We start from the raw sequence: 27,189 nt of genomic DNA on the forward strand, positions 1-27,189 counted from the left end.
GCACATACCTGATAGCAGAATAAACTGCACGCCATTCTCTCACTGAAGTTACCTCATCTGTGTAATCCCCTCAGACATATGTGAGAACAGCAATGGATCTTAGTTACAACCTGCTAAGATCATAGAAACCTCAGGCAGATTCTTCTTCTATTTACTGCCTGAGATAAAATAGCACAACTCCGGTACTATATAAAAATAACAAACTTTTGATTGAAGAAAATAAACTAGCTATATTTAACCACTCTCTCCTACAACGTCCTTGCTTGTTGAGAGTTGCAAGAGAATGACTGACTATGACAGTTAGGGGAGGAGCTATATTACAGCTCTGCTGTGGGTGTCCTCTTGCAACTTCCTGTTGGGAATGAGAATATCCCACAAGTAATGGATGATCCGTGGACTGGATACACCTTACAAGAGAAATTAGAACTTAGAATATCACGTGTGCGCTCACCTATCCCACATAGAAATCAATGGAGAAAAAAAGTGGGGGGAAAAACACCCCACTCTCGCAACACAATTGCATTTTTTTTTGTACTAACCCGACATGAAAATATGAATATTTCAAATTCCATATACATAGCAAATACATAGTTAAAACCTTTATTAAATATTGCATAAATATGCTTTTACATGTTTTCATCTTCTTAACGGCAAAGGGCTCCAATGTGAGCTCTGTAGCAACCCGAGGGTTGCAGGTTCGATCCCCGGCGAGGTCCACTCAGCCATTCATCCTTCCGAGGTCCATAAAATGAGCAATGCCTTGAGACCCTTACGGGTTATTAGCCGCGCTTTACAAGTACCCAATACAATACATTTATATATGTGTGTGTGTGTGTATATATACAGTTGTATGCAAAAGTTTAGGCACCCCTGACAATTTCCATGATTTTCATTTATAAATAATTGGGTGTTTGGATCAGCAGTTTCATTTTGATCTATCAAATAACTGAAGGACACAGTAATATTTCAGTAGTGAAATGAGGTTTATTGGATTATCAGAAAATGTGCAATATGCATCAAAACAAAATTAGACAGGTGCATAAATTTGGGCCCCCAACAGAAATATTGCATCAATATTTAGTAGAGCCTCCTTTAGCAGACATAACAGTGTGCGGACAGCTCCACCTACTGGCTATTTTAATGTATGCATGTGCTAATGCTTTCAATAGCAGTCAATGCTTTTCAATAGCAAAAAACAAAAGGGCGTTATTCTGAAATGGCGCAAATTGAACCGTCGTAAACCGAGGGCCACCTGTGTGTATATATATATGAGATACAGGGAGGTATATGTGTGTAAATACAGTATATATATATATATATATATATATATATATATATATATATATATATATACATACATATATATATATATACGCATACATGTTTTTAAATGTGTATATGTCTCTAAGTACATATATACACATATAAATACATTTGTACACACACACACTTTTGTGTGCAATATTATTATTGAATATTTTTTATTAAATAGTGTTGTTATGAGTGTAAATATACTTTGTTTTGTTTGCAGTGTTTTGTGCAACTTTTATGTTTCATTAAACAATTAACCAGAGCTCTGAAATTGCGGTAATCATTCTAGCTCATGCAATCACATTTCCTTTCAACTTGTAATCCTTATCGCTCAGGCGCAAAAGTTTGCGCTAAACTCGTAATCTAGCCCAATATTAGCTAATTTTAGCTTAATATTGCCTTAAATTTTAGCCAGGTGGGCAGTAAAATCAGCTAGGTGGTGCGTTCATTAAACATTTTTTGGGCAGAACACTGAATACACACACACAAACACATATATATTTTGTGTGTGTTTGCATGACAAAGAATATCAGCAGTGGCTTGTATGATTCAGATTAAGCCATTGCTAACATAATACATGCCACTAATTGCTCTCTGAGCTGGCACACAGTTTGAATGAGGGTTCATAGTCATGTGCTTACAAGAAGCAGTTTCATAAAAATAAGTAAAATTTTTGTCTACATCAGAATGTTCCCAAAAATGATCTTTCCTTTAATGTGTTTCAAATGGTCCATTCTACATGCTAGAGTGTATTTAATCATTTGCAAACATCTAGTTACACTTATTTATTATTTAAATAGCTACTTTTGCCTGTTTAACCTACATTGAAAATATAAGAAAAAATGTTTTCTTTGTAGAAAAGCTATGTAAATAGCAATAGAGTTGATTAACCTTCCAGTGGGGGTATGAGGGAGAGAGAGATTTTGTATATGAAATTATATATGAAAAATAGAATTTCAGTACCTAACATAAGCAGGCATGCATTACTTGCAGGCTCAGCCCATTATTATGGGCATGTCCCAAGTGATGGTTTCAATGAGAAAGCACAGCTATCTCAAATACAAAAATAGATATGAAGTAACAATTTCCCTTATATTTAATACCCTGCAGTAAGTCATTTGGAACACACAAAAGGGAAACAAATGTTATATTACAAAGTCCCTTTAAATGCATTCATACACATTCTAGTTTTGATATTTGGTCCTTAAACTGATATTTACACATTCTAGTTTTGATATTTGGTCCTTAAAATGATATTGAAAGTAGCAAAGAAAATGAAAAATCATTTTGTAATAAAATAACAAAAGCGATACACAGGTTATACCGTTAATACCTAACTAATAGGGGGTACAGTTGCAAGCTTTCAGGACACTGAGTTGCCTTTGCCATGCATTCTGATGCATAAGTGGTAGCTCAGTCACATGTATATACAGTATACAAGGTAAAGTATATGTATTTAAAAATGAAATATGTAAAGTAAGAACATTTGTTGTGCTGTAGTCATATAGGCTTTGGGAAAGGTTCCACAGGGATGTGTGAAGATGTTAGTATTTCCTGAACATGATTATATGCACAACAGAGGGATAAACAAACAGGTGCAGGATGATGCTGTCACTTATGGGTAAATATGCTGTCTGTCTCCACTGGGTAAGAGTCAACAAAAGCACAAATACAATGCTTGCTGGCAAACAATGGCATTTCAGGCAGTACCATTAGTACAGAAGAAAACATTTTCAGAAGTATGAAAATAAAAAGTTTTATTAAAAACACAAACATCTCTTTTAATGAAGGATCTTTTGTGTGTTTGTATATGCTGTCTTTAGTGACTATGGGTTCATTGTGAGCCCCTAATAGCCCACATACAAAATAAATATATTAAATTCATAAACTAGACAATTGATTGCCATTATTTTGACAGGGGCATGCTTACTGGAATAATGGGCTGCTTCCACCCAAATTGGGTCAAATTTGGTATCTATAAGAGATCCATTCTCAATGTAAAAGTTTAAATGTTTGTGTAAGCAGCTATGTGCGAGTAGGAAAACTTATTTAAGAGACGATAGAGACGATCGTGATTGGAAAAACAAAATATACATGCAATAGGTGGGCAAAGCTTGGCAGCCAATTTAAGCTCCTAACAAATAATGAATATTTAAATGTTTCATGTACTTCTTACAAGCTTAAACATGTAGGACCAGTTGCAGGATGCTTCTCTGGTATGTAATAATAAGTCATCAAAATTATGTATTGGGTCTGGACTGTCCCTTTAAATGTGCATATTAAAATTCTACAGAGAGCTGATCCCTTACAGCTAGCAGAGTGTCTGCATTGTATATTCCTACGCAATATATCAGTGCCCTCCTCCTTGGATTTATATACAGGGAACAAAGCAATTTTTTTTACCTTTGCAATACAAATTTTTTATTAGTAATATAATACTGACATCTAGTGTTGCAGATCATTAACAGATTAATTTCTAGGAGAAAACACAAATTAAGTCCACTTGTATTAGAAAAAAGATAGATGGGGAGCTATTATAAACCTTTTCAAATAAACTCTGAGATGAATACAAAATGTGTATTTAAAAGGTATAGGAAACCCCAAATTTTTATTTCTTTATTTAGATAGAACATACAATTATAAATAACTATCCAATTTACTTCTAGTATCAAATTTGATTAATTACCTTGTTATCCTTTGCTGTAGGAACAGCATTACACTATTGGCAGCTAGCTGAACACATCAAGTTAGCCAATCAAAAGAGACAAATGTAGGCACCAATCAGCAGCTAGCTCCCACTAGTGTAGGATATGTGCGTATTCTTTTTCAACAAGACTTACCAAGAGAATGAAGCACATTTGAAAATAGAAGTGAATTTAAAAGTGTCTTAAAATGACATGCTCTATCTGAATATTGCAAGTTTATTTTTGACTTTCCAATCCCTTAAAGTGCACAAATAAAAAGGATTACATAAAAGATCACTTTTTCTCTTTTTAACAATACTTATATAAACATCTAAAGAGAGAGAGAGAGAATATAACATTTGTGTCAGTTAAAATCAGCAATACTGGAACAGGACCATACTCATTTATCCAGAGCTATAATTTAGCTCTCAATACCAAATGGAAGAAGAGGCGAAACCTTGATTTAAAATGAATACAAACATTTATCTAAATAGATGCAACCACTCGGCTATACTAGACACTATCCACAACAGAACTATCTGCATCTAGAGATGCTCTCGTGCCTGGCGTCTCCAGTAAGCGGGAATGCAGTTCCAAGGAAGTCCCCACCCTCCTAATGACATAGTTCCCAAAGAATCTGAAGTATATTTCACCAAAGTACACTTGACTTTTTTTTTGTGAAACATGTCAGATTCTTTGGGAACTATGTCACTAGGAGGGTGGGGAATTCATTGGAACTGCATTCCCACTTAAAGGGATAGGAAAGTCAAGCTAAACTTGCATGATTCAGGTAGAGCATGTCATTTTAAGACACTTTTAAATTCACTTCTATTTTCAAATGTGCCTCGTTCTCTTAGTATCCCTTGTATAAAAAGAATATGCACATATCCTACACAAGTGGGGGCTAGCTGCTGATTGGTGCCTGAATACATTTGTCTCTTGTTCTAGATGTGTTAATCTAGATGCCAGTAGTGCAATGCTGTTCCTTCAGCAAAGGATAGCAAAGCTAATGAAGCAAAATTGATCATAGAAGTAAACTGGGAAGTTGTTCAAAATTGTATGATCTATCGAAATCATGAAATTAATTTTTGGGGTTTCTTGTCCCTTTAATGGAGACGCCAAGCATAGCAACATTTTGTAGATGAGAATACCCAAGTAACTGTGTTTTCCCCTTTTTTAAATATTTTTTTGTTAAATGTGATCAATATTTCGCTCCTTCTTCCAATTGGAGGGCCTGATATTGGGCTATTACACAGAGAACTAACTTACAGCTCTGGATAACGTGAGTGGTCCTTTTCCAGTATTGCTGCTTTTAGCTGACAGGACTTCCCGAAGGTTATATTCTCTTTACACATGTACCATTAAGATGAGAAAATTAGGACTTCTTTATATATCCATTTGTTTGGGCATTATATAAAATGTTTATATACCCATTTTGTATTCAATTTTTTTTCTTTTTTCGTGGCTTACTTTAGTTTTGTACTTAAACTCTAAAATACAGTATTGTCCTAAAAAAGTACACTTTATAAAAACAGATATAAATCTTTTACAGGCATTCTCAATCCCTTTTGGGAGCGTTTCAGCCCATGAGTTTAAAACAACATTTTTTGTAACCTGCAAAAGTTGCAAATGAAACAAAAGGTTTAGGACATTTTCAGAATTTTAAAAACCTTTGTTACACATTTTGCTTTTAACCCCTGCTATGTCTTTTTCACACTCTTGTGTTAAGATGAATTTGAGCTTTATTTGCTGCTTAAATATAAACCTTAATGTAAGTTATATTTCATTGAGTGACTCATACAATATGTATATTGTTTTATTTATTTTTATCAGGCCCAGCAGATTTGGAATATACCATTATTAATGGAATATTTAAAGTTATAAATAACATGCTCTAATTCATTAGAATGTGTGTTTAACCCCTGCAAAGTACTGCTCAGGACATGCTGAGAACTGCTGGTCTCAAGCAGAAACCACGGCTGATCCACACAGCAGCACTAGTGTGGGGGATCATGGGAAAACAGCTTCTGATCTGCAATCCTGCTGCATGACAAGAATGGCTCTCCATAAGCACACAGGCCTCGATTCACATGATGAGAACAGCTCATTGTGCACATATTGTTATGTACAGAACATTGGAAATATTTCCAATATTTATAGTAAATACGCAGAATAACATTTTATTAAAAATGAATATTGCATAAATATGTTTTTCCATGTTTTCATCTACATAAAGGACCAATACATACAGTAGATTTGCATAATCAACAAATGCATGATAAAAAGACAAGCACTTAGGGGCCGAATAATCAAGCTCGCCGGAAACAGTAGTTATGAAGCAGCGGTCTAAAGAACGCTGCTCCATAACTTGTTCGCTGCCTCTGAGGCTGCGGTCTTCAATCCGCCCGATCCTATACGATCGGGCAAATTGACACCCCCTGCTAGCAGCCGATTGGTCGCAAATCTGCAGGGGCAGCATTGTACAAGCAGTTCACCAGAACTGCTTGTGCAATGACAAATGCCGACAGCGTATGCTGTCTGGATTTATCAATGTGCGGCGGACATAATACACTACTTTGTATCATGTCCGCTCGCACTTTGGTAAATTGGCCCCTTAGTCTGAACTTCAAATGAGTAGATTTGTTTTCTGAAGTTTAATTTTGACTTGAGTGTCCCTTTAACTGCAAAGGGCTCCAATGCACTTCTATATATACAGTATATATATATATATATATATATATATATATATATATGTGTGTGTGTGTGTGTCAATATATGTGTACATATGTATTTGTGTTTATATATATAGATATATATTTATCTATCTGTAAATACATATATACAGATATAAATACATATGAGCACATACACACACATATATATATATACACACACGCACAAACACACACACACACACACATATATATATATTTAGACATGTGTATGTATCTATCGCAATGTTAAAGCCCTTTGCATGCCTTTTTTTCTAATACCTGAGATCTCGTATCTTTGAACCCTTATAACTTTTTTGAGCATAATTTATTTTTAATAATTTTTATTAGATGCTGTTATGAGTGTAACAGTACTTTGTAATGTATTTTTAATGTGTTCCGTGACATTTTTTTGTTTCACTAAACAGTAAACAAGAGCTCTGAGGACGCGGTAATCTTTCTAGTGTAAGCTTGAGTGCAATCACACTTACCAGCGGTAAGTCCAACAAGTGCAAACACCCGCGATAAACCCCTTATCGATCATGCACAAACGTTTGCGCTCCACAACATAATCTGTCCCTTAAAGGGCCAGTAAACATAGAAAATAATGTTATATAATTCTGCACATAGTACAGAATTATATAACATTATATTAGTGCTAACTTTATACAACCTTATATTTCCTGTGAACTTTTATTAAAAAAAGAGTGTTTTCCAGACCCGCTCTCTGTGCTCTTCTGAGCGGGTCTGTTTTTATCACAGAGAGCATCTGGCCAGCTGTATAGTCACAGCCCGGCCTGACCACGCCATTACACTCAGTGCAGCTCTCTCCTGCTCTGTCTGACAGCGGGAGCAAGCTGCACTGAGTGTAATGGCGCGGTCGGGCCGGGCTGTGACTAGACAGCTGGCCAGATGCGCTCAGTGTAAAAAACAGACCCGCTCAGTAGAGCACAGAGAGCGGGTCTGGAAAACAATCTCTTTTTTAATAAAAGTTTACAGGCAATATTAGGTTCTATAAAGCTAGCACTAATATAATGTTATATAATTTTGCACTATGTGCAGAATTATATAGCATTATTTTCTATGTTTACTGGCCCTTTAATGTCTCTTTAAAAATATTAGGAAGAACACTCCAAATCAATAAATGATTAAAAATATTTTTGTTAGCAAACGTTTATATCCAGTATAATGATACAGTAATATATCTTCATCATTAGTAACATAATAGCATGTATTAATGCTTTACCATTACACAGTATAGTTTTATATGACCCTGTATGGCATCCATCATTAAGCCTTTAAGGACAGGTGCTAAACCCTGTATGGTACCTGGTTCTTGGGCTCGCCAACAACCAAGAGACCACGTTATTTCTACATGCCTCAGGACTGAGGTAAAACAGAAATAGCTCTATGGAGGTCACTCCAGGCAAGCGATCACAAGCCTGTCAGTGCGGTGCCTCCATTACATAATATACAAGCTAAGATCAGCGTGTATATCAAGCTGTTGTTTGATACCATACACATGCAGTAACAGTCAAAAATAACAGTTACAGCGTATACAATCACTGTGACAGACAGTTACAGTGATTGTATACTTAAAATGGAGCCTAGATACTGGCATCCTGCAAAGCATGCTAATATCAGGCTCACTGGGTCCAATAAAATGCCCCGTGGTCATGTGATCACTGTGACAGACAGTCACAGTAATCATGTCATAAATGACAAGCCCTTGATTGTTAACAATGACTTGTCTTGATTCCTCCCCTTCACTCCCTTTGTCAGTCAAAGTCTGACATTTATTTTAATATGGTGTATATATTTTTGTTTTTATACATTTATTTTAATAAAGTGTATTTTTTTATAATTTATTTTTTTTAAAAATGTATCCCTACGTTTCTGCACTTGGCGGTAAAAAATGTAAATTAAAAATGTCAAAATGCCAGGGGCAGGAGAGTCCACGGCTTCATTCATTACTTTTGGGAATAAAGAACCTGGCCACCAGGAGGAGGCAAAGACACCCCAGCCAAAGGCTTAAATACCTCCCCCACTCCCCTCATCCCCCAGTTATTCTGCAGAGGGAACAAGGAACAGTAGGAGAAATATCAGGGTATAAATGGTGCCAGAAGATAAGTTAAATTTAGGTACACCCACCGGAGTTACGGGCAGGAGACGTGGACTCTCCTCCCCACGATGGAAATGAAATTATCAGGTAAGCATAATTTATGTTTTCCATCTAAAGGGGAGGAGAGTCCATGGCTTCATTCATTACTTTTGGGAAACATATACCCAAGCTTTAGAGGACACTGAATGAAACCGGGAGGGTAAAAAGGCAGACCCTAATCTGAGGGCAACACAGCCTGGAAAACCTCTCTCCCAAAAACAGCTTGCGCAGAAGCAAAAACGTCAAATTTGTAAAACTTTGTAAAAAAAAAGTGTGTAAGGAGGACCAGTTAGCCGCCTTACAAATCTGCTCCATAGAGGCCTCATTCCACTCTGAGGAGGCTTATGTCCCGCTGTCCCATAAGCCAAGTGAATCAAACTCCTCAACCAAAAAGACAAAGAAGTAGAAGAGGCCCTCTGCCCCTTGCACTTCCCGGAATACACCACAAACAGAGATGTAGACTGTCTAAAATCCTTTGTAGCCTGAAGATAGAACTTCAAGGCATGAACCACATCCAGATTATGAAGTAACCTCTCCTTAGAAGACGAAGGGTTAGGACACAAAGAAGAAACAATTATTTCCTGATTGATGTTACAGTTAGACACCACCTTCCAAAACCGGTGCGAAGAACCGCTTTATCCGCATGAAAAACCAGGTAAGGAGGCTCGAATTGCAAGATAGCGAGCTCAGATACTCTGCGTGCCGACGCAATAGCCAACAGGAAGAGAACCTTCCAGGACAGAATTATAATGTCAATGGAATGCATAGGCTCAAACGGAACCCTCTGCAATACCTTAAGGACCAAGTTAAAGCTCCATTGGGGAGCAGACTGCCTAAAGACAGGCATGATTCTAGACAGAGCCTGAACAAAAGATTGAATGTCAGGAATCTCAGCGAGTCTCCTGTGCAACAAGACTGATAATGCCGAAATCTGTCCCTTTAAGGAACTAGCGGCAAGACCCTTCTCCAAACCCTCCTGGAGAAAGGACAGAATCCTGGATACCTACACCTTGTGCCAAGGCTATCCATGCTTCTCACACCAGGACAAGCAAGTCCTCAACACCTTATGGTAGATGCGACGACTGACTGGCTTCCTTGCCTGAACTAAAGTGTGAATCACAGTCTCAGAAAAACCTCTCTTGGCTAAGACTAAGAGTTCAATCTCCACGCAGTCAGACTCAGAGAAACAAGATTTTAATGCTGAAAGAGACCCTGTACCAGTAGATCCCTGCGACATGGTAACCTCCATGGCAGAGAGGATGACATCCCCACCAGATCCGCAAACCACGTCCTCCACGGCCACAATGGCGCAATCAGGATGGCCAAAGCTCGCTCCATTTTGATGTGTGCCACTACACGAGGTAGAAGTGGTAACGGTGGAAAAATGTAAGCAAGGCTGAAACCCCAAGGCACCGCTAAGGCATCTATCAGCTCTGCCTGGGGATTCCTCGATCTCGACCCATATCAGGGTAGCTTGCAATTGAGTCTGGACGCCATGAGATCTATCTCCGGCGTTCCCCATCTGAGACAAATCTCCGTAAACACTTCGGGGTGAAGAGACCATTCCCCACGAAGGAAGGATTGACTGAGAAAGTCCGCTTCCCAGTTGTCCACACCTGGAATGTGGATCGCTGAAAGCAAGCAGCTGTGGGACTCCGCCCACTCCAAAATCCGAGACATCCCCCTCATTGCTAGGGAGCTCCTCGTACCCCCGATGGTTGATGTAACCCACCGAGGTAATGTTGTCGGACTGGAAAATGATGAAGTCAAACCATCCCAGAGGAGGCCACGCCCTCAGAGCATTGTAAATTGCTCGAAGTTCCAGAATATTTATCGGAAGGAGAGACTCCTCCCGGGTCCATTTTCCTTGTGCCATCCTAGCACCCCAAACAGCTCTCCATCCTGCGAGACTCGCGTCCGTGGTCACAATTTTCCAGGACGGTCTCAAAAAGGATGCTCCGGACGGATCCACCAAGAGAGGGAGCCCTGGTTCGAGCATCCCTGGATATCCGCTGTGATAGATCTGAATGATCGCCGTTCCACTGTCTCAACATGTCTGAGATGGAACCTGGCGAAGGGGATGACATCTATGCTGGAGACCATAAACCCGATTATCTCCATACACTGAGCCACCGAAGGGCTTGAGGAGGACTGAAGGGCAAGACAGGTGGATGCAATCTTCCTGCGTTGTTGATCTGTGAGAAATATTTTCATGGACATAGAGTCTATTATCGTGCCCAGGAACTCCACCCCGTTGCTGGGAACCAGGGAACTCATTCCCGAGTTGATCTTCCAACCGTGAGATTGGAACAAGAAAAGAAGAGCCCTTGAATGATCTTCTGCGAGGCTGAACGACGGCGCCTGGACTAGGATGTCGTCCAAATAGGGTGCCACAGCAATGTCCCTGGATATGGCCACTGCAAGTAGCACTCCCAGAACCTTCGTGAAGACTCTCGGGGCCGTTGCCAGACCGAAAGGAAGGGCCACAAACTGGAAGTGTTGGTCCAGAAACAAAAATCTAAGGAACTTGAACTGGTCCCTGTGAATTGGAACATGAAGGTAAGCATCCTTCAAGTCTATTGTCGTCATGAACTGCCCCTCTTGAACTAGGGGCAGAATCAATCTGATCATTTCCATTTTGAACTATTGAACATCTAGAAACTTGTTTAAACACTTTAGGTCCAGAATCGTGCGGAACGTGCCCTCCTTCTTTGGAACCACAAAAAGGTTTGAATAGTATCCTAGACCTCTTTCTGCTTGGGGTACTTGTACAATAACACCTAGAGAGGAGAGATCCCTCACACATTCTAGAAAGGTCTCTCTCTTTTCCAGTCTTAAAGACAGGTTTGACAGGAGAAATCTGCCCCTGGGCGGATGGGACCTGAATCCTATCCTGTAACCCTGGGCGACAACCTCCAGAACCCAAGGGTCCTGAACGTCCTGCAACCAGGCTTCGGAGAAGAGAGAAAATCTGCCCCCTACTTGGTCCGGAGACAGGTCGGGGGCCGACCCTTCATGCCAATTTTGTCTCAGTGGGCTTCTTGTTCTGCTTGGACTTGTTCCAAGACTGAGCAGGCTTCCAAGTTCCCTTTGACTGATCCGCATTCGTGGCGGGCTGCTGGCGCTGGGCCTTGTCCGCATGAAAGGGACGAAAAGTAGATCCTTTAGGCTTAGCCTTCTTATCCTGCGGTAGGAAAGCTCCCTTGACTCCCGTAACCGTGGATATGATCGAATCCAATCCTGGACCAAACAGAATCTTTCCTTGAAAAGGCAGAGACAACAGCCTCGACTTAGAGGTCATGTCTGCAGACCAAGACTTTATCCACAGAGCCCTGCAAGCTAAAATGGAGAATCCTGAAACCTTTGCGTTCAGGCAAATAATTTGCATATTGGTGTCACAAATGAAAGAATTGGCGACCCTCAACACCATAATCTTATCCTGTATCTCATGGATGGAAGTCTCCCTCTCGACCATATCACACAGGAATTCACACCAATATGTTGCAGATCCGGAAACTGCGGTTACAGCCACTGCCAGTTGAAAAACAAACCCTATGTGCTGAAACATTTTCCTTAACATGTTTTCCAACTTTTTATCCATGGGCTCCTTAAACAACGATCTATCCTCGAGAGGAATAGTTTTCCGCTTCGCGAGAGTGGAAATAGCACTATCCACCTTAGGGACAGCTCAAGTTGAGAGTCCGGGATGGGGAACAGTTTCTTAAAGGAAGAAGGGGAAAAGGAAGAACCTAATCGCTCCCATTCATTCTTAATGATGCTAGCCATTTTAACAGGAATCGATGAGGTCTGAGGACCACCCTGTCCTCATATACCTTATCAAGCTTAGGAATTGAAGGTTCCTCTGTAAGCTTCTGTTCCAGAACCTCCAGAGTAGCCAGCACTTGCTTCAGCAAAAAGCGCTAACTCTCTATCTTAAACCTAAAGTCAGGCTCCTCCACAACCGGAGGATGAGATGACCCAGACTCCAACCCAGAAGGAGCCTCCTCGGAAGAGTCAGAGTGGGCCTCGTCATCGTATAACGTCTCTGATATCCGTAGACAACCCCTGAGCCGGCCAGCCATGATACGCCCTACGCTTGCGCTTAGCAGAACGTGGTAAGGCATGGATCACTTTCGATACCACCGTTTGCAGTTGATCCACAAAATCTGATGGCCAACGAATCTCTCCCGTAGGAGTAATGGTTGGACCCTGGGGCGCTGCATCTGCACTCGGCGATAAAAGCAGGGAAGCCACCTTGCGGGACAAGGAACCCTCAGAGGTGGACGGCTCAGTAGTAGTAGACATCCCTTTATTTTTAGATGTCAAAACTTTATCAAGGCATATGGAACATAGTTGAGCAGGCTGATCTAAAAGAACCTCCTCACTATAAACACAGGAATGAGACTTTGTTAAAGAGGGAGTACCCTCTAACGCGTCAGAGTCCTCCATAGCTTGTGCTTTTATTATGGACTAGATAAACTTAAACAGGCACCTTTATACCTCCAATGGCCGGGGCACTCACCACCTCCTATGACCCGGACTACAGAAACCGCTTCATCTCCTGCGACGCTGATCAACAGAGGAAGTGGAGACCGCACCCGGTTACATGGAATGCCTCGCACGACCGCCCCTGCACTAAGGAGAAAACGCCAAAACCGGACACGCAAATACTCCCGGAAGTCAACCTGAAAGTTCCACCATTGCCAGAGCCTCATCTCGCACATAATCACACAATAAACAATATCATGTATAACCCCCCCCCCCCGTTCAATAATCCCCTTACCAGGAATATTAACCCTTGATTCCATAAGATAAAAGGCGCCACACTGTGACCCTGTCTTCTGTGTTATCATTATGTATAAAAAAATGAAACAATCTTACCAGAATCTATGCCGTGGAACAGGAACACGGCCCTTCAAGTGTGACAGGTAGAAGCATCGCTCTTGAATGGCAAAGAATGACTGGGGGAGTGGGGGAGGTATTTAAGCCTTTGGCTGGGGTGTCTTTGCCTCCTCCTAGTGGCCAGGTTCTTTATTCCCAAAAGTAATGAATGAAGCCGTGGACATTTAAGAACGGAAACTGGGAAAAAACTCTGTCCTTTAGGGATTGATATTTGCAAGAATAAAGTAGACTGAGTGAAAAGTATTGGCCATATACATTATCTTAACATACATACAATGTCATTATTTCTTTCTAACTGTAGATTTGGTATGTGGCAATACATACATTATGCATCCTCTTTTTTTCAAAACTGTAAGCATTATAAATACCTCTAAAAATAATACAAAGCAAGCAATCTTTTGGCACAGCCTTACCTCAGATATGTTCCATAAATAAAGAATCCTGACATCATTGCTCCATTCAAAATAAATATCAATGTGACATAAAAGTAAGCTGGATCTCCTAAGCCTATAAAATAAAACATTTTGTTAAAATTAGCATAATTATAAAGTTATACGGAATAATATTTAAAACAAATTAAAAAAACAAAAATCAATTATATTTTTGGAGTTTTACATTTTAAGGCCATAACGAATAACTATACATTTTAATACAGAGTATAAAAGCAGAGTAAACTAAAACAAATAATTTGTTTTTGTACATTTAGTTGTATAAATTGGGTAGACATATTAATATATGTAAATAAGGAACCATAAGTCAACCCATCACAAAATAAATGTTAGAGGGGTGGCCATTAAAGAAAATCTGGTCTTAGTGAGTGCATGCGGGTCTAATCTATCCTAAGATGTGAACGTTTTGATGTGATGCACAATGAACTATGAATATTTGTATTTCATATTATAAGAGTGCACATCTTTTCAAGGAATAGCAGAAAAAGGCCAGATTACGATTCAAGCGCCAACTGTTGCGCAAGAGCGATATCGGAATAATTGCGGTTGTTTGCGTACATCAGAAGTAGTGCTCGTATTACAAGTTGAAAGTGAATTGAATTTGACGCGTGTCAGGTTAGCACAACCTCAGAGTTCTGTTTAACTGTTAAACTTGAATAAAAAGTTGCACAAAACACATTAAAAAGTACAGGCACACTCAAAATAACACTATCTAATAAATATTATTTAAAAATATATTGCATATAAAAGTTATAAGGGCTCAAAGATGTGAGGGCTCAGGCATGCAAAGGGCTTTAACATTGAGATACATACCTACACGTCCAAATTTGTATATGTATGTACTATTGTATGTGTATAGGTCTGTGTACATATGTATTATATGTGTATATATGCATTTACAAACTTATATACACATAAAAACATATATATATATATATATATATATATATACATACACACACTGTATATATATATATATATATATATATATATATATATATAAAAGTGCATTGGAGGCCTTTGCCATCAAGTAGCTGAAAACATGTAAAATAATATTTACTGCAAATATTTCACATTCCAATGTTCTTCACATAGGGAAATGTTCTAAGAGTTTCTAAATAGATATTCCTAAATATATCTGTATATATCTGTGTGTATATACAGTATATATATATATATATATATATATATGTGTGTGTGTGTGTGTGTGAACACAAAAACTTGCACTCTCTGGTCTTTTCTTGAAAAATCCTTTACTGTGAAAGTAGTGACGTTTCGGGGACAAAGTATCCCCTTCCTCAGACCTGAGGAAGGGGATACTTTGTCCCCGAAACGTCACTACTTTCACAGTAAAGGATTTTTCAAGAAAAGACCAGAGAGTGCATGTTTTTGTGTTCAGTTGTATTTAATTGTACTAGCACCCTGGCAGTTGATATACTGAGTGTGAGTGCTCTCCCTTGTCATTGTATATATATATATATATATATATATATATATATATATATATATATATATATATATATATATATATATAATTATATATACTGTATGCACATATATGTATTATCCAACATGCAAAGGGTGCTACAGAAATTAGTACATAACCATAATGAAGTGAGCACTCTCTGGGACCCAGATCACTCAGAACACAGAAATGTGAAATATTCATATTTCATGTCGGGTTAGCACACTTGGTTAAACGAGATTGGGTTTGCATTACTTGTTGGGTTAGCTTTTTTTCCACTTTTTGCACTCCATTGACTTCTTTGGGGGAATACATTAATGCAATTGCGATATTCTAACTTCTGCATTTTGCTCACATTGAGTTAGAGCACAAGTGAAAACTTTTACTTTCAATTTATAATATGCGCGGTATCTGATGCGTGCAAATAGCAGAGTTTGAGCGAAGATAGTGTGCAAGCGGGAGGGATAAATAGCTATTCACTTGTAATCTATCCCTAAATTGCTGTACATAATTCTGTATTGTATCCAATGTACAGCTGTAAAAAAACTTTATAGGGAGATTAGTTAGAAAGGAAAATAAGATGGTCTTCCCATCCCTTCTTCCATAGCTGTACAGCTACATCATCATCTGCAATGTGCCGATACATAGTATAGGTGCTCATAGGCAGATTACATTACCATAGATACTTTGCAGCAAGGGGAGGAGAACGGTTTTCTTTATCATCCAACCTTTTTAAGTTTTAAGGTTTCCAAAAAGAAAAACAACAGTTCTTTCAATATAAAACAATATTTATTATTACTAAAAATTCTGATTTAACATTTTACTTTTCTGCCTGTAAAAATATAATTTTTCAAATATTGAAAAAAAAATAGCTTTGTTTTAACCTGTGTTAAACATGTAAAGCTTATGACCATACAGCAAAATATTTTATCTTATACTAATTAATTCAATCAAATTATTAAATCAAACATGAGAAAACATTTTTGTGACCTTATTATCAACAAAGTAGAAAAAAAAAAAAAGAAAAGAAAAGAAAAAAGTTATTCTAAAAGAAAACATAATTTATGCTTACCAGATAAATTTCTTTCCTTCCTGGCAGGGAGAGTCCACAACTTCATTCCTTACTGTTGGGAAATACAAAACCTGGCCACCAGGAGGAGGCAAAGACACCCTAGCCAAAGGCTTGAATATCCCTCCCACTTCCCCTATCCCCCAGTCATTCTGCCGAGAGAACAAGGAACAGTAGGAGAAACTTCAAGGTATAAAAGGTGCCAGAAGAAATAATATAAAAACAGGGGCCACCCATCGAAAAAATAAATTACGGGCGAGGTCGTGGACTCTCCTTGCCAGGAAGGAAAGGAATTTATCTGGTAAGCATAAATTGTGTTTTCCTTCCATAAGGCAGGGAGAGTCCACAACTTCATTCCTTACTGTTGGGAAAACATACCAAAGCTCCAGAGGACACTGAATGAATAACGGGAGGGAACAGAAAAAAAGATGTGGACCCTATTCTGAGGACACCACAGCCTGCAAAACTTTTCTCCTGAAAACTGCTTCAGCCGAAGCAAACACATCAAACTTGTAAAATTTAGAAAAAGTGTGTAAGGAGGACCAGGTAGCCGCCTTACAAATCTGATCCATTGGGGCTTCGTTCTTAAAAGCCCAAGAGGAAGCCACTGCTCTAGTGGAATGAGTCGTTATCCTCTCAGGAGGCTGTTGTCCCGCTGTCTCATAAGCTAAGCGGATGACACTCCTCAACCAGAAAGATAGAGAAGTCTCTAAGAATCTTACTCTAGGGAACTTACTTGCTCCTAGCCAACTTCCATCGATTACCCCCTCTCAAGTTCTTGGCTGAGTTCACATGGCACCTTCAGATGTGGTAGCAGTAGGTGCAAATCTTGTGATTTTCTTACTATGGGCAATGATTTCTATTCCTGTGTCACTGGACAACACTTTACTGTTAATGGATGTATCAACTGCTCTACAACATTTGTAAAATACCTCATTGAATGCACTCAACACCAACTGCAATATGTGGGTATGACCACAAGAAGTGTTAGAACACGTATACGTGATCATCTGGGGTATATCAAAAATGAAAAGCGTTGCTCTGCACTGTCCATAATTTTTTTTGGATACAGACAATAAATGTGTGGATTGTTTCCGGTGGAGAGCCATAGAAATGGTATGACGTCCTAAAAGAGGTGGTGATAGAGAATACCTCCTGTCTAGACAGGAGGTATTCTGGATATTTAAACTCAAGACCCAGGTACCTCTGGGTTTTAACTCAGAGTATGATGTCATTAATCATTGGAAATAAATCATACACCATCTTCTTCAAAACTCTATTTAAGGACATGTTATACCCGTTTATCATTTGGATTATTCAAGACATACAAACAATCGCAGAGGTAATTCTTTTGTATTGTATATGATAGCATATAGCTGAAACCATATACTTTTCATTTGTTAGCCTTTGCATGTTATACAGGTGACAGACCCATAATATGTATCTGACATCCTAATATTATTCTTTGCCCATTCATTTCATTTTTTGATGTCAATTGTAAACAGAATTGTGTTATTTTTACATGCTGTATATCATGTGTTACTAACCTGACAATTTATTTACTAATTTATATACTTGTTTAGGATAAGTCATCAGACATACACTATACTGACTCTTATCTATAACATTGTTGATATCATAGATGTCTATTACTAATGTTTAAGTGACATTGTTCCTTCTTTACCCCTTATAATATTTTCTTTTTTTATTAATGATCTTTTGTTTTTCATTATCATTTAACACTGCAATGTAATGTTTTATGTTATGACACATCATTTGTAATGATTGTAGGAGGAGTTTTCCTCCAATTAGCACTATCCAATGAAATTGTTTCATGTGGTTTTTAAGGTTACCTGGCTGACAAGCTAACAGGTCTATGAATATGGCACAAGCCAAAACGCGTAAGACCAGCCAGATTCTTGTGTGTCTGTGATGCTTCACCTTTTAAAGAGTTTGAAATAAAGCTGATTTTATACTTTACGGATGTCTCCAGGACTTTTGTTTTTGTCTGTATCACTATGGTGACTACCAGGAGTCCCATCACCTATCTGGATCCATCCACCTTTTACCTCCGGAACCCGGCTTCTGTTGATTTGTTTAGGGATTCATTTCTACTGCCTGTAGCACATTGGATCTTTGCTTTTCTTTTGATGATCCCTGATTGGATGGGCCTTAGCACGTGTTTTACACCAAGTCTGTTGATCGACCCAAAATAGTCGAGAGGAGATACATCAGGAAGCGCTACTCTCAGACTGGGTCTCCGGAGCGGTAATTAAACCGCATTTGCTTTGGGATAGCACAGGCCAGCGTCCATCAACCTTCACCGAATTCACTCAGAGAATTTACCAGAGCGCACATAGCTAACAGAGTTTACTTCATCTATCCAGTGCACAGCTATACTTACAGACCGGTAAGAATCCTGTTTGATTATATTTGCTGGGTTCTTGTTTGATAACCAAGCATACCGGTCTGAGAGATTGAACTTGACTTTTTGTTCAGAGAAGTCATAGTAACCTTCTGCTCCTTACGCTTCCCCGCATGGATGACAAACAAAGAGGAAGATTGTCTGAATTCCTTAGTAGCCTGAAGATTGAACCTCAAGGCACGAGCCACATCTAGATTGTGAAGAAGGATTAGGACATAAGGAAGAAACAACAATTTCTTGATTAATGTTACGATTAAACACCACCTTAGGGCGGAACCCTAGTTTAGTGAGTAAAACCACCTTATCAGCATGAAAAACAAGATAAGAGGGATCAAATTGCAAAGCAGAAATTTCAGAAACTCTGTGCGCACAGGCAATGGCCAACAAAAAAAGAACCTTCCAAGATAACAATTTAATGTCAACAGCATGCATAGGCTCAAATGGAGCCTGCTGCAAAACACTAAGAACAAGATTGAGGCTCCAAGGCGAAGCCCCAGATCTAAACACGGATCTGATCCTAGCCAGAGCCTTAACATAGGACTGAACATCCGGAAGCTCAGCCAATCTTTTGTGCAGTAACACAAAGAGGGCCGATATCTGTCCCTTCAGGGAACTAGCAGATAAACCCTTCTTCAGTCCATCGTGGAGGAAAGCTAAAATTCTGGCAACCTTAACCTTCAGATTCACCCACATGTTCGAATTCAGACATCATTCACGCCACTTTCACGCTTGTATTTATATTTCTGACAGGTTCTTTTTCATGTGGTCGTTGGTTATGGCAAGACTCTCTTGAAGAAACTTGGAATGTATTTGACTGTGTCAAGAGTAATGTCAAAGTGCTTACAGTGCAATCCTCCCCAACAGGCCAGGTTTTTAGGATTACCTTGGATGTGGTCAGGTAACTGACAAAAGAGCTCGGTAACTTAAAAAGTTACAATTGTGGTTCTCAGATGAAGAAAGCAAGAAAGGACCAGGAGGATAAAGATCCTCTATAAGGACCAGCTGCAATTCACTTTCAGTGTAAGTAAAAAAAGTGCACCTTTAAGTGAAAAACTCATTGTATCGTTTACAGGATCGTTGGATTCAAACTTTCAGCATGGATTCCTTCGAACTTTCTAATTTTACTTTTTAAGTTGAATTTGTTTCACGTTGTCATATGCATATGTGATTTTTATTTTTGTTTTATTGCTGTAACGTTTGTATTGAGTTTTTTAGTAGTGCAATTCTATATCACTTATAAATATATATCCTACAGGATTCTGATACTACATTTTAACAGTCTCTATATCCTTGTTATTTGTAGCCTGATGCTCCATATATATTCAGCCTTATTTGGCGCCACAGATACTGTTTCCTTTTTTTGTCTTTTGACATATAAGGTTTCAACTTTTTTAACCTTAACCTTACGCCAGGAAAAAACACGCTTTTCACACCGGTACAAATAAGTCCTCCACACTTTATGGTAGATACAACGAGTAACTGGTTTATGAGCTTGAAACAGAGTGTCGATAACATTCTCAGAAAACCCTCTCTTGGCCAAGACTAAGCGTTCAATCTCCATGCAGTCAGCCTCAGAGAATCTAGATTTTGATCAACGAAGGCACCCTGTGTATCAGCAGATCACTGCAACAAGGTAACCTCCACTGAGGAGATGAGGACATCCCCACCAGATCCACAAACCACGTCCTTCGCAGCCACGACAGAGCAATCAGAAACACAGATGCTCATTTCTGCTTGATGTGAGCCACCACATGAGGGAGAAGCGGTAATGGAGGAAAAATATATATATTAGTCTGAACCTCCATGGTACTGATAGGGCATCTATCAGTTCCGCCTGAGGATCCCTTGCCCTCGACCCATACCTGGGTAGTTTGGTATTGAGGAGGGATGCCATGAGATCTATCTCCGGCATCCCCCACTCGCTGCATATCTCTGCAAACACCTCTGGGTGAAGAGACCAATCCCCTGGGTGAAAGGATTGCCTGCTGATGAAGACCGCTTCCCAGTTGTCCACACCCGGAACGTGGATCGCTGACAGTGTACATTTTTGAGTCTCCGCCCACTCTAGTATCTGAGATACTTCTCTCATCGCCAAGGAACTTCTTGTTCCTGCCTGATGGTTGATATAGGCAACCAAGGTTATATTGTCTGATTGGAATCTGATAAACTGGGACGAACCCAGAAGGGGCCAAGCCTTCAAGACATTTAAGATTGCCCAGAGTTCCAAAATGTTGATCAAAAGGAAGGACTCCTCCTGAGTCCACAGACCTTGTGCCTTCTTGGCACCCCAAAAGGCTCCCCAGCCGGAAAGGCTTGTGTTCGTAGTCACACTTTCCCAGAACGGTCTCAAAAAGAACGTGCCTTAGTACAGATGATCTGGACAGAGCCACCAGGAGAGCGAGTCTCTCGACAGGCTGTCCAGCATGATCTGTTGAGACAGATCTGAATGGTCGCCGTTCTATTGTCTCAGCATGCATAGTTGTAAGGGTCTCAGGTGGCAACTGGCAAAAGGAATGATGTCCATGCAGGACACCATGAGTCTGATTACCTCCATACACTGAGCCACTGAGGGTCTCAAGGAGGCCTGGAGGACAAGACATGCAGAAGTTAGCTTGCAACGTTTCTGATCTGTGAGGAATATTCTCATGGATATGGAGTCTATTATAGTTCTCAGGAAATTCACCCTTGTACTTGGAGTAAGAATACTCTTTTCCAAGTTTATCTTCCATCCATGTGATGGAAGAAGATTGAGAAGGGACTCCGAATGTTCTTCTGGTAGACGAAAAGATGGTGACTGTACCAAAATATCATCCAGGTAAGGCGCTACTGCAATACCTTGTGTTCTGTCAATGGCTAGAAGAGCCCCCAGAACCTTTGTAAATCTCCTTGGAGCAGTAGCTAGGCCAAACGGAAGTGCTAAAATGGAGGTGATGGTACAGAAAAGCAAAACTCAGGTACTGAAAATGTTCCCTGTGAATCGGGACGTGAATTTATGCATCCTTCAGGTCTATTGTGGTCAGAAACTGTCCTTCCTGAACCAGAGGAAGGACTGACCTCTGTCCCCTACTCAAACCGATCCCGGATCGGGGGCCGCCCCTTCATGCCAATTTGTTCTCAACGGGCTTCTTAGTCTGTGTGGACTTATTCCATTAGTCTGTGTGGACTTATTCCATGAGTGAGCCGGCTTCCAAATACACTTGGGCTGCTCGGACTTGGAAGAGGACTGCTGTCGTTGTGACTTATGAGCACGAAAGGAATAAAAATTAGACAGTTGCCGTCCCTTAGGCCTATTCTTCTTATCCTGCGGTAGGAAGGCACCTTTCCCTCTGGTAACCATAGAAATAATGGAGTCCAGCCCTGGTCCGAAAAAAATCTTACCCTTGAAGGGAAGAGAAAGGAGTCTGGATTTAGATGTCATATTCGCAGACCAAGACTTCAACCAGAGAGCCCAGCGGGCTAGCACCGCAAAGCCAGCAGCCTTTGCATTTAGTTAGCAATTCTCAGTGCTTTAATTCTCTCCTGAATATCCTTGAGGGGAGTCTCCACCTCAATGAGCTCCGACAGGGTGTCGCACCAGTAGGTAGCTGCTCCAACAACCGCGGCTACAGCTTCCGCCGGTTGAAATAAAAACTCTATATGTTGAACCATCTTCATCAGAAAAGTTTCCATTTTCTTACCATAGGCTCTCTAAAAGAAGAACTATCCTCCAGAGGGATAGTAGTATGCTTAGCCAGCGTAGAGATAGCGCAATCCACCTTAGGGATGGAGCCCCACAATTCTAATTGAGAGTAAAGAACGGGGAATCATTTTTTTAAAATTAGATGAGGGGGAAAAAGAAGTTCTTACTCTTTCCCATTTGTTACTAATAATGTTCGCCATCTTAACTGGCACAGGAAAAGTCAGAGAAACCTTCCGATCTTCATAAACCCTGTCTAATTTAGGGATCTTAGGTTTCTCAGGGAGTTTAGCTTCTGGATCCTCTAGAATAGACAGAACCTACTTTAATAAAAAAACGCAGATGCTCAATTTTAAATCTAAAGGAGGGTTCTTCCGCTGAAGGAGGTTTAGTAACTGAAGTCTCCGACTCAGTAAGTTCAGCCTCTGAAGCTACAGAGGTTAACTCATCCTCGTATAGCTGGGATATAGTAGCTAAATCCGACAAATATTTAGATGACTCTAGGTCAGGAGAACTATGTTTAACCTTTCTCTTACGTTTGTTAGAGCAAGGTAAGGCACTCAAGGCCACAGACACCACCGATTGTAACTGTGCGGTAAAGCCCACTGGAAAAAGGCACCCTCCAGATAGAGGATTAGTTGAGCCGCGGGGAACTGCATGTGGAGCGGGACACAGATTCCTGAGAAGTAGACGACTCAGAAGGGCTAATAGCGCTATAAGTATTAGCAGGCGTGTCTCTGTTCTTAGACTTTAGAACAGTTTTTAGGCAAATGGAACAAAATTGATCACGCGGGTAAACCACAGCCTCCTCACGATATAAACAGGAATTATTAATCAGTACAGAAGGAGCGGAACCTTCTAATATAGTATCAGAGACCTCCATAGCTTTATTTATACCCACAGAAGGACAAGCAAAAAAAAAACGCTATTATTTAAAACCGGCACCTTAATACTCCCAATGGTTGGGGCACTCACCACCTCCTAGACCCAGACAGTTGACAGTGAAAATGCTCTCCTCAGGAGTGATGTCTGCATCAGGATCCTAGAAAATGAAAGACTGCACCTGTTCACGTGGTATGTAAGACATGACTTCCCCTGCTATGAAAAAGGGCGCCAAGCTATTGTGAGCTGCGCAACAATTTAAAAAACGAAAGTGAAACCTGTTTGTTTCAAGCCAAAAAACACACACAGTCTATGAGCCTAAAAAAAACTCTCACATTAAGAAGATATAAACCCCAAACTGTTCAAATAATCTCCCTGAAGGAGATATTAACCCTTGATACACTCAAGGTATAAAGGAGCCACCCTGTGACCCTGTATAGCATTTTAAATTGTATATATAAGAAACAGTCTTACCCTCCAGGATCCATGCTGTGGGACAGGCACAGCCTCTCAAGTGTGACAGTCTTGCAGCAGTGATTATGACATGGACTTGAGTGTGTAGCAGCAAGCAGTGAAACTAGTCAACACTGATTGCTCAGGAGCTGTTAGCGACAGTCTGGATGGGTTCGCAGAAAAACTTTCCCTTAATCTCCAGACTCTAACTTTCATCAATACTCTCACTGAGAGGTTGACATGATTACTTAAAATTCCATTCCTTTCTTGAAGGAAACAGGACTATCCAGATCTTCTGACACTTCTCTGACACCTCCTATAGTGCCAAAAGGCAAAGAATGACTGGGGGATAGGGGAAGTGGGAGGGATATTTAAGCCTTTGGCTGGGGTGTCTTTGCCTCCTCTTGGTGGCCAGGTGTTGTATTTCCCAACAGTAAGGAATGAAGTTGTTGACTCTCCCTGCCTTAAGGAAGGAAGGAAAGTAACGTTTTGCATTTATAAAGCTTCCTTTGTCTGTTCTTATTACAGATGCCCAAAGGCAAAAAAAACTTATTTCATGGATCAAGCCAGCAAAATTGTAAAATAGTAACCTGCATACTATACGTTGTAGTTTTCTATTTTAAAATGTTAAATATATTGAATATATTTGCTATTATTTGGCGCAATATTAAACACAAATATATACATAGTTTGGGGGGGAAATTTTTTAACTTTTTAAACTGGGGCATGGAGGAGACTCATTCACACATTGAGTGCACAACACATGAGGAATATTTGTACACAATCATTGAAATTGTTTGAAAACCAAAAACACTTTCTCAAAGTTAGATTTTCTTGCTTACATTCTTTCAAATATGTATACACCCACTGTAAATTAATTTATCTGCTTCCTACTATCTGCTAGTTTTTAGATACAGCTTGAAAATCAATATTTTTTAAAACCATTGGAATCATTGAGAATATTATAGTAACTGCCCACAGAGTTTTCATGAGCTAGGAAAAAAGTATAGATACAAATGATAAAGATTAGTAAAAAAAAAAAGTTATTGATATGTAAAGTGTTATGCCCCATTTGGGCTTCTCTAGCCATAAGATATACAAAACTGTATTGTTTGTGATGGGGCCATGTTAGCTTATAAATAAAACAGTCAAATCTTTTGAATAATACACTTGTCAAGATGACATCATCTGACATCCTGTTAAATTAATCTAATTTTTTTATATATATTTAATATTACCACAGATATCTTTTAATATAAAAATATTTAAATATAATTCACCTTCACAGCTATAAACTGGAGAGAGATGTTCTCCACGGTTAACCTTCCAGCAAGTCTTTGTTTCAATTCCAATGAGATTCATGCTCTTTGTATATACGCGGTACCAGTGGGCCAAAATGACCTGCATAGAGAAAAAGATTTGAAACCATAACCAACAAGATTTTAGGAAAACATTTTTGTTTGCCTGCCAAAGAAGAGTTTTATCCCTTGCCAACATTCAGCTCTGTGCTTGAATTTGCAGAGATAATCCAATCTAAACTAGGATTAATTTGAAATGTGCTTATTAGAGCGTCTATGATTGATAAAGTTGGTACAAAACAAAAAGAAGTGTTAGTTTGCTAAGGTTTCTAAATAATGGAATATTTCAAACAGTTTGCCTTAGTTTTTATTGGTAAACATATACATAGAACATGAAATTACAAATCACAAAAAAAGCAAATACCACAGATTATACATGATTAAACAACATTTAAGAACATGTTATTGTTTTTACGCTTTATAGTGTTTTTATTTTAAAGGGACATTATTTCATGATTCAGATAGAGAATTACATTTTAAACAACTTTCTAATTTACTTCTATTATTTAATTTCCTTCTTTCTCTTGTTATCCTTTGCTGAAAGGTTTATCTAGGAAAGTTCAGGAGAAGCAGAGAACCTAGGTTCTTGCTGCTGATTGGTAGCTGCATATATATATATATATATATATATATATATATACCGATTGTCTTTGGCTCACCCATGTGTTCAGTTAGAAACCATTAGTGCAATGCTGCTCCTTTAACAAAGCATACCAAGAGAATGAAACAAATTAGATAATAGAAGTAAATTAGAAAGTTGTTTAAAATTATATTCTCTATCTGAATCACAGAAAATTTTTTTGGGTTTCATGTCCCTTTAAACTAGAATATTGTTAATGATATCAACAAGCACATCAATATATCTTAAGGGAACCATAAACATCTTGTTTTTACAATAAATGTCTGCAGACTTGCAAGAGTCAAACATATTTTGAATGCAAACATATTTTGAACGCTCTAAGATGCTTTTTGCTGCAACTGTTTTTCAGTAATCAAACTCCATCCACTACCTGCCTCATATGGATGAGTCAATCCGGATTTTGTACTGGGGTATATACAGCTAGTCCTTGAAATGTGAATTATATATATATATATATATATATATATATATATATATATATATATATATATATATATATATATATATATATATATATATATATAAGTGTTAACATAGCATGCGTCAGGAACCAAGCCTCCAGACTAAAAAGAAAAAGTCTGGGAGGCATTCTGCTCGAAGGGACTGTGTGGGGATTGAAACCTGTGGCTCTGTGCTTACTACACTGTTTGCTTGTGTGTTGAGCCACAGCCAGTTCTAGCAGTTGTGTATTTCAAATGCAATAGCATGCAACTTAAAAGATCTGTCAAATGTGTATTTGTCTAATTGTATTTTCACCTGTGCAAAACACAGGTGCACTTAATTTTGAATATACTCAGAGCCAATCCTGTGCAAAACCTCCCTATTTAAGGCCGGCTGTTAGGCTGCATATTGTCTTCACATTGTTTTCTGTGTTGTCACAAGCCAGAACCTGTTTCCTGTACTCCAGTACATATTTGGAGCAAGACTTCACCTTTGCACCTGTTTGCAAGTTTGTTTCCTACCTTATGCAATTCCTGCAATTCAGTTATTACCAGGAGAAAGA

General features: G+C 39.1%; 1 protein-coding gene across 1 annotated transcript in view; it reads right to left on the reverse strand.

Moving 5' to 3' along the window:
• Nucleotides 1–27,189, reverse strand: part of DPY19L1 (dpy-19 like C-mannosyltransferase 1) — a 550,250-nt gene that overhangs the window by 380,308 nt on the left and 142,753 nt on the right. Inside the window, exons 6-7 of the mRNA XM_053715774.1 lie at nt 25,469–25,589; nt 14,183–14,276 (exon numbers count right to left, since the gene is read on the reverse strand). Coding sequence (XP_053571749.1) covers nt 14,183–14,276; nt 25,469–25,589 — 215 coding nt within the window. The remainder of the gene's footprint in view (nt 1–14,182; nt 14,277–25,468; nt 25,590–27,189) is intronic.

This window comes from Bombina bombina, chromosome 5 (assembly GCF_027579735.1).
Source record: "Bombina bombina isolate aBomBom1 chromosome 5, aBomBom1.pri, whole genome shotgun sequence".
Lineage (NCBI taxonomy): Eukaryota > Metazoa > Chordata > Amphibia > Anura > Bombinatoridae > Bombina > Bombina bombina.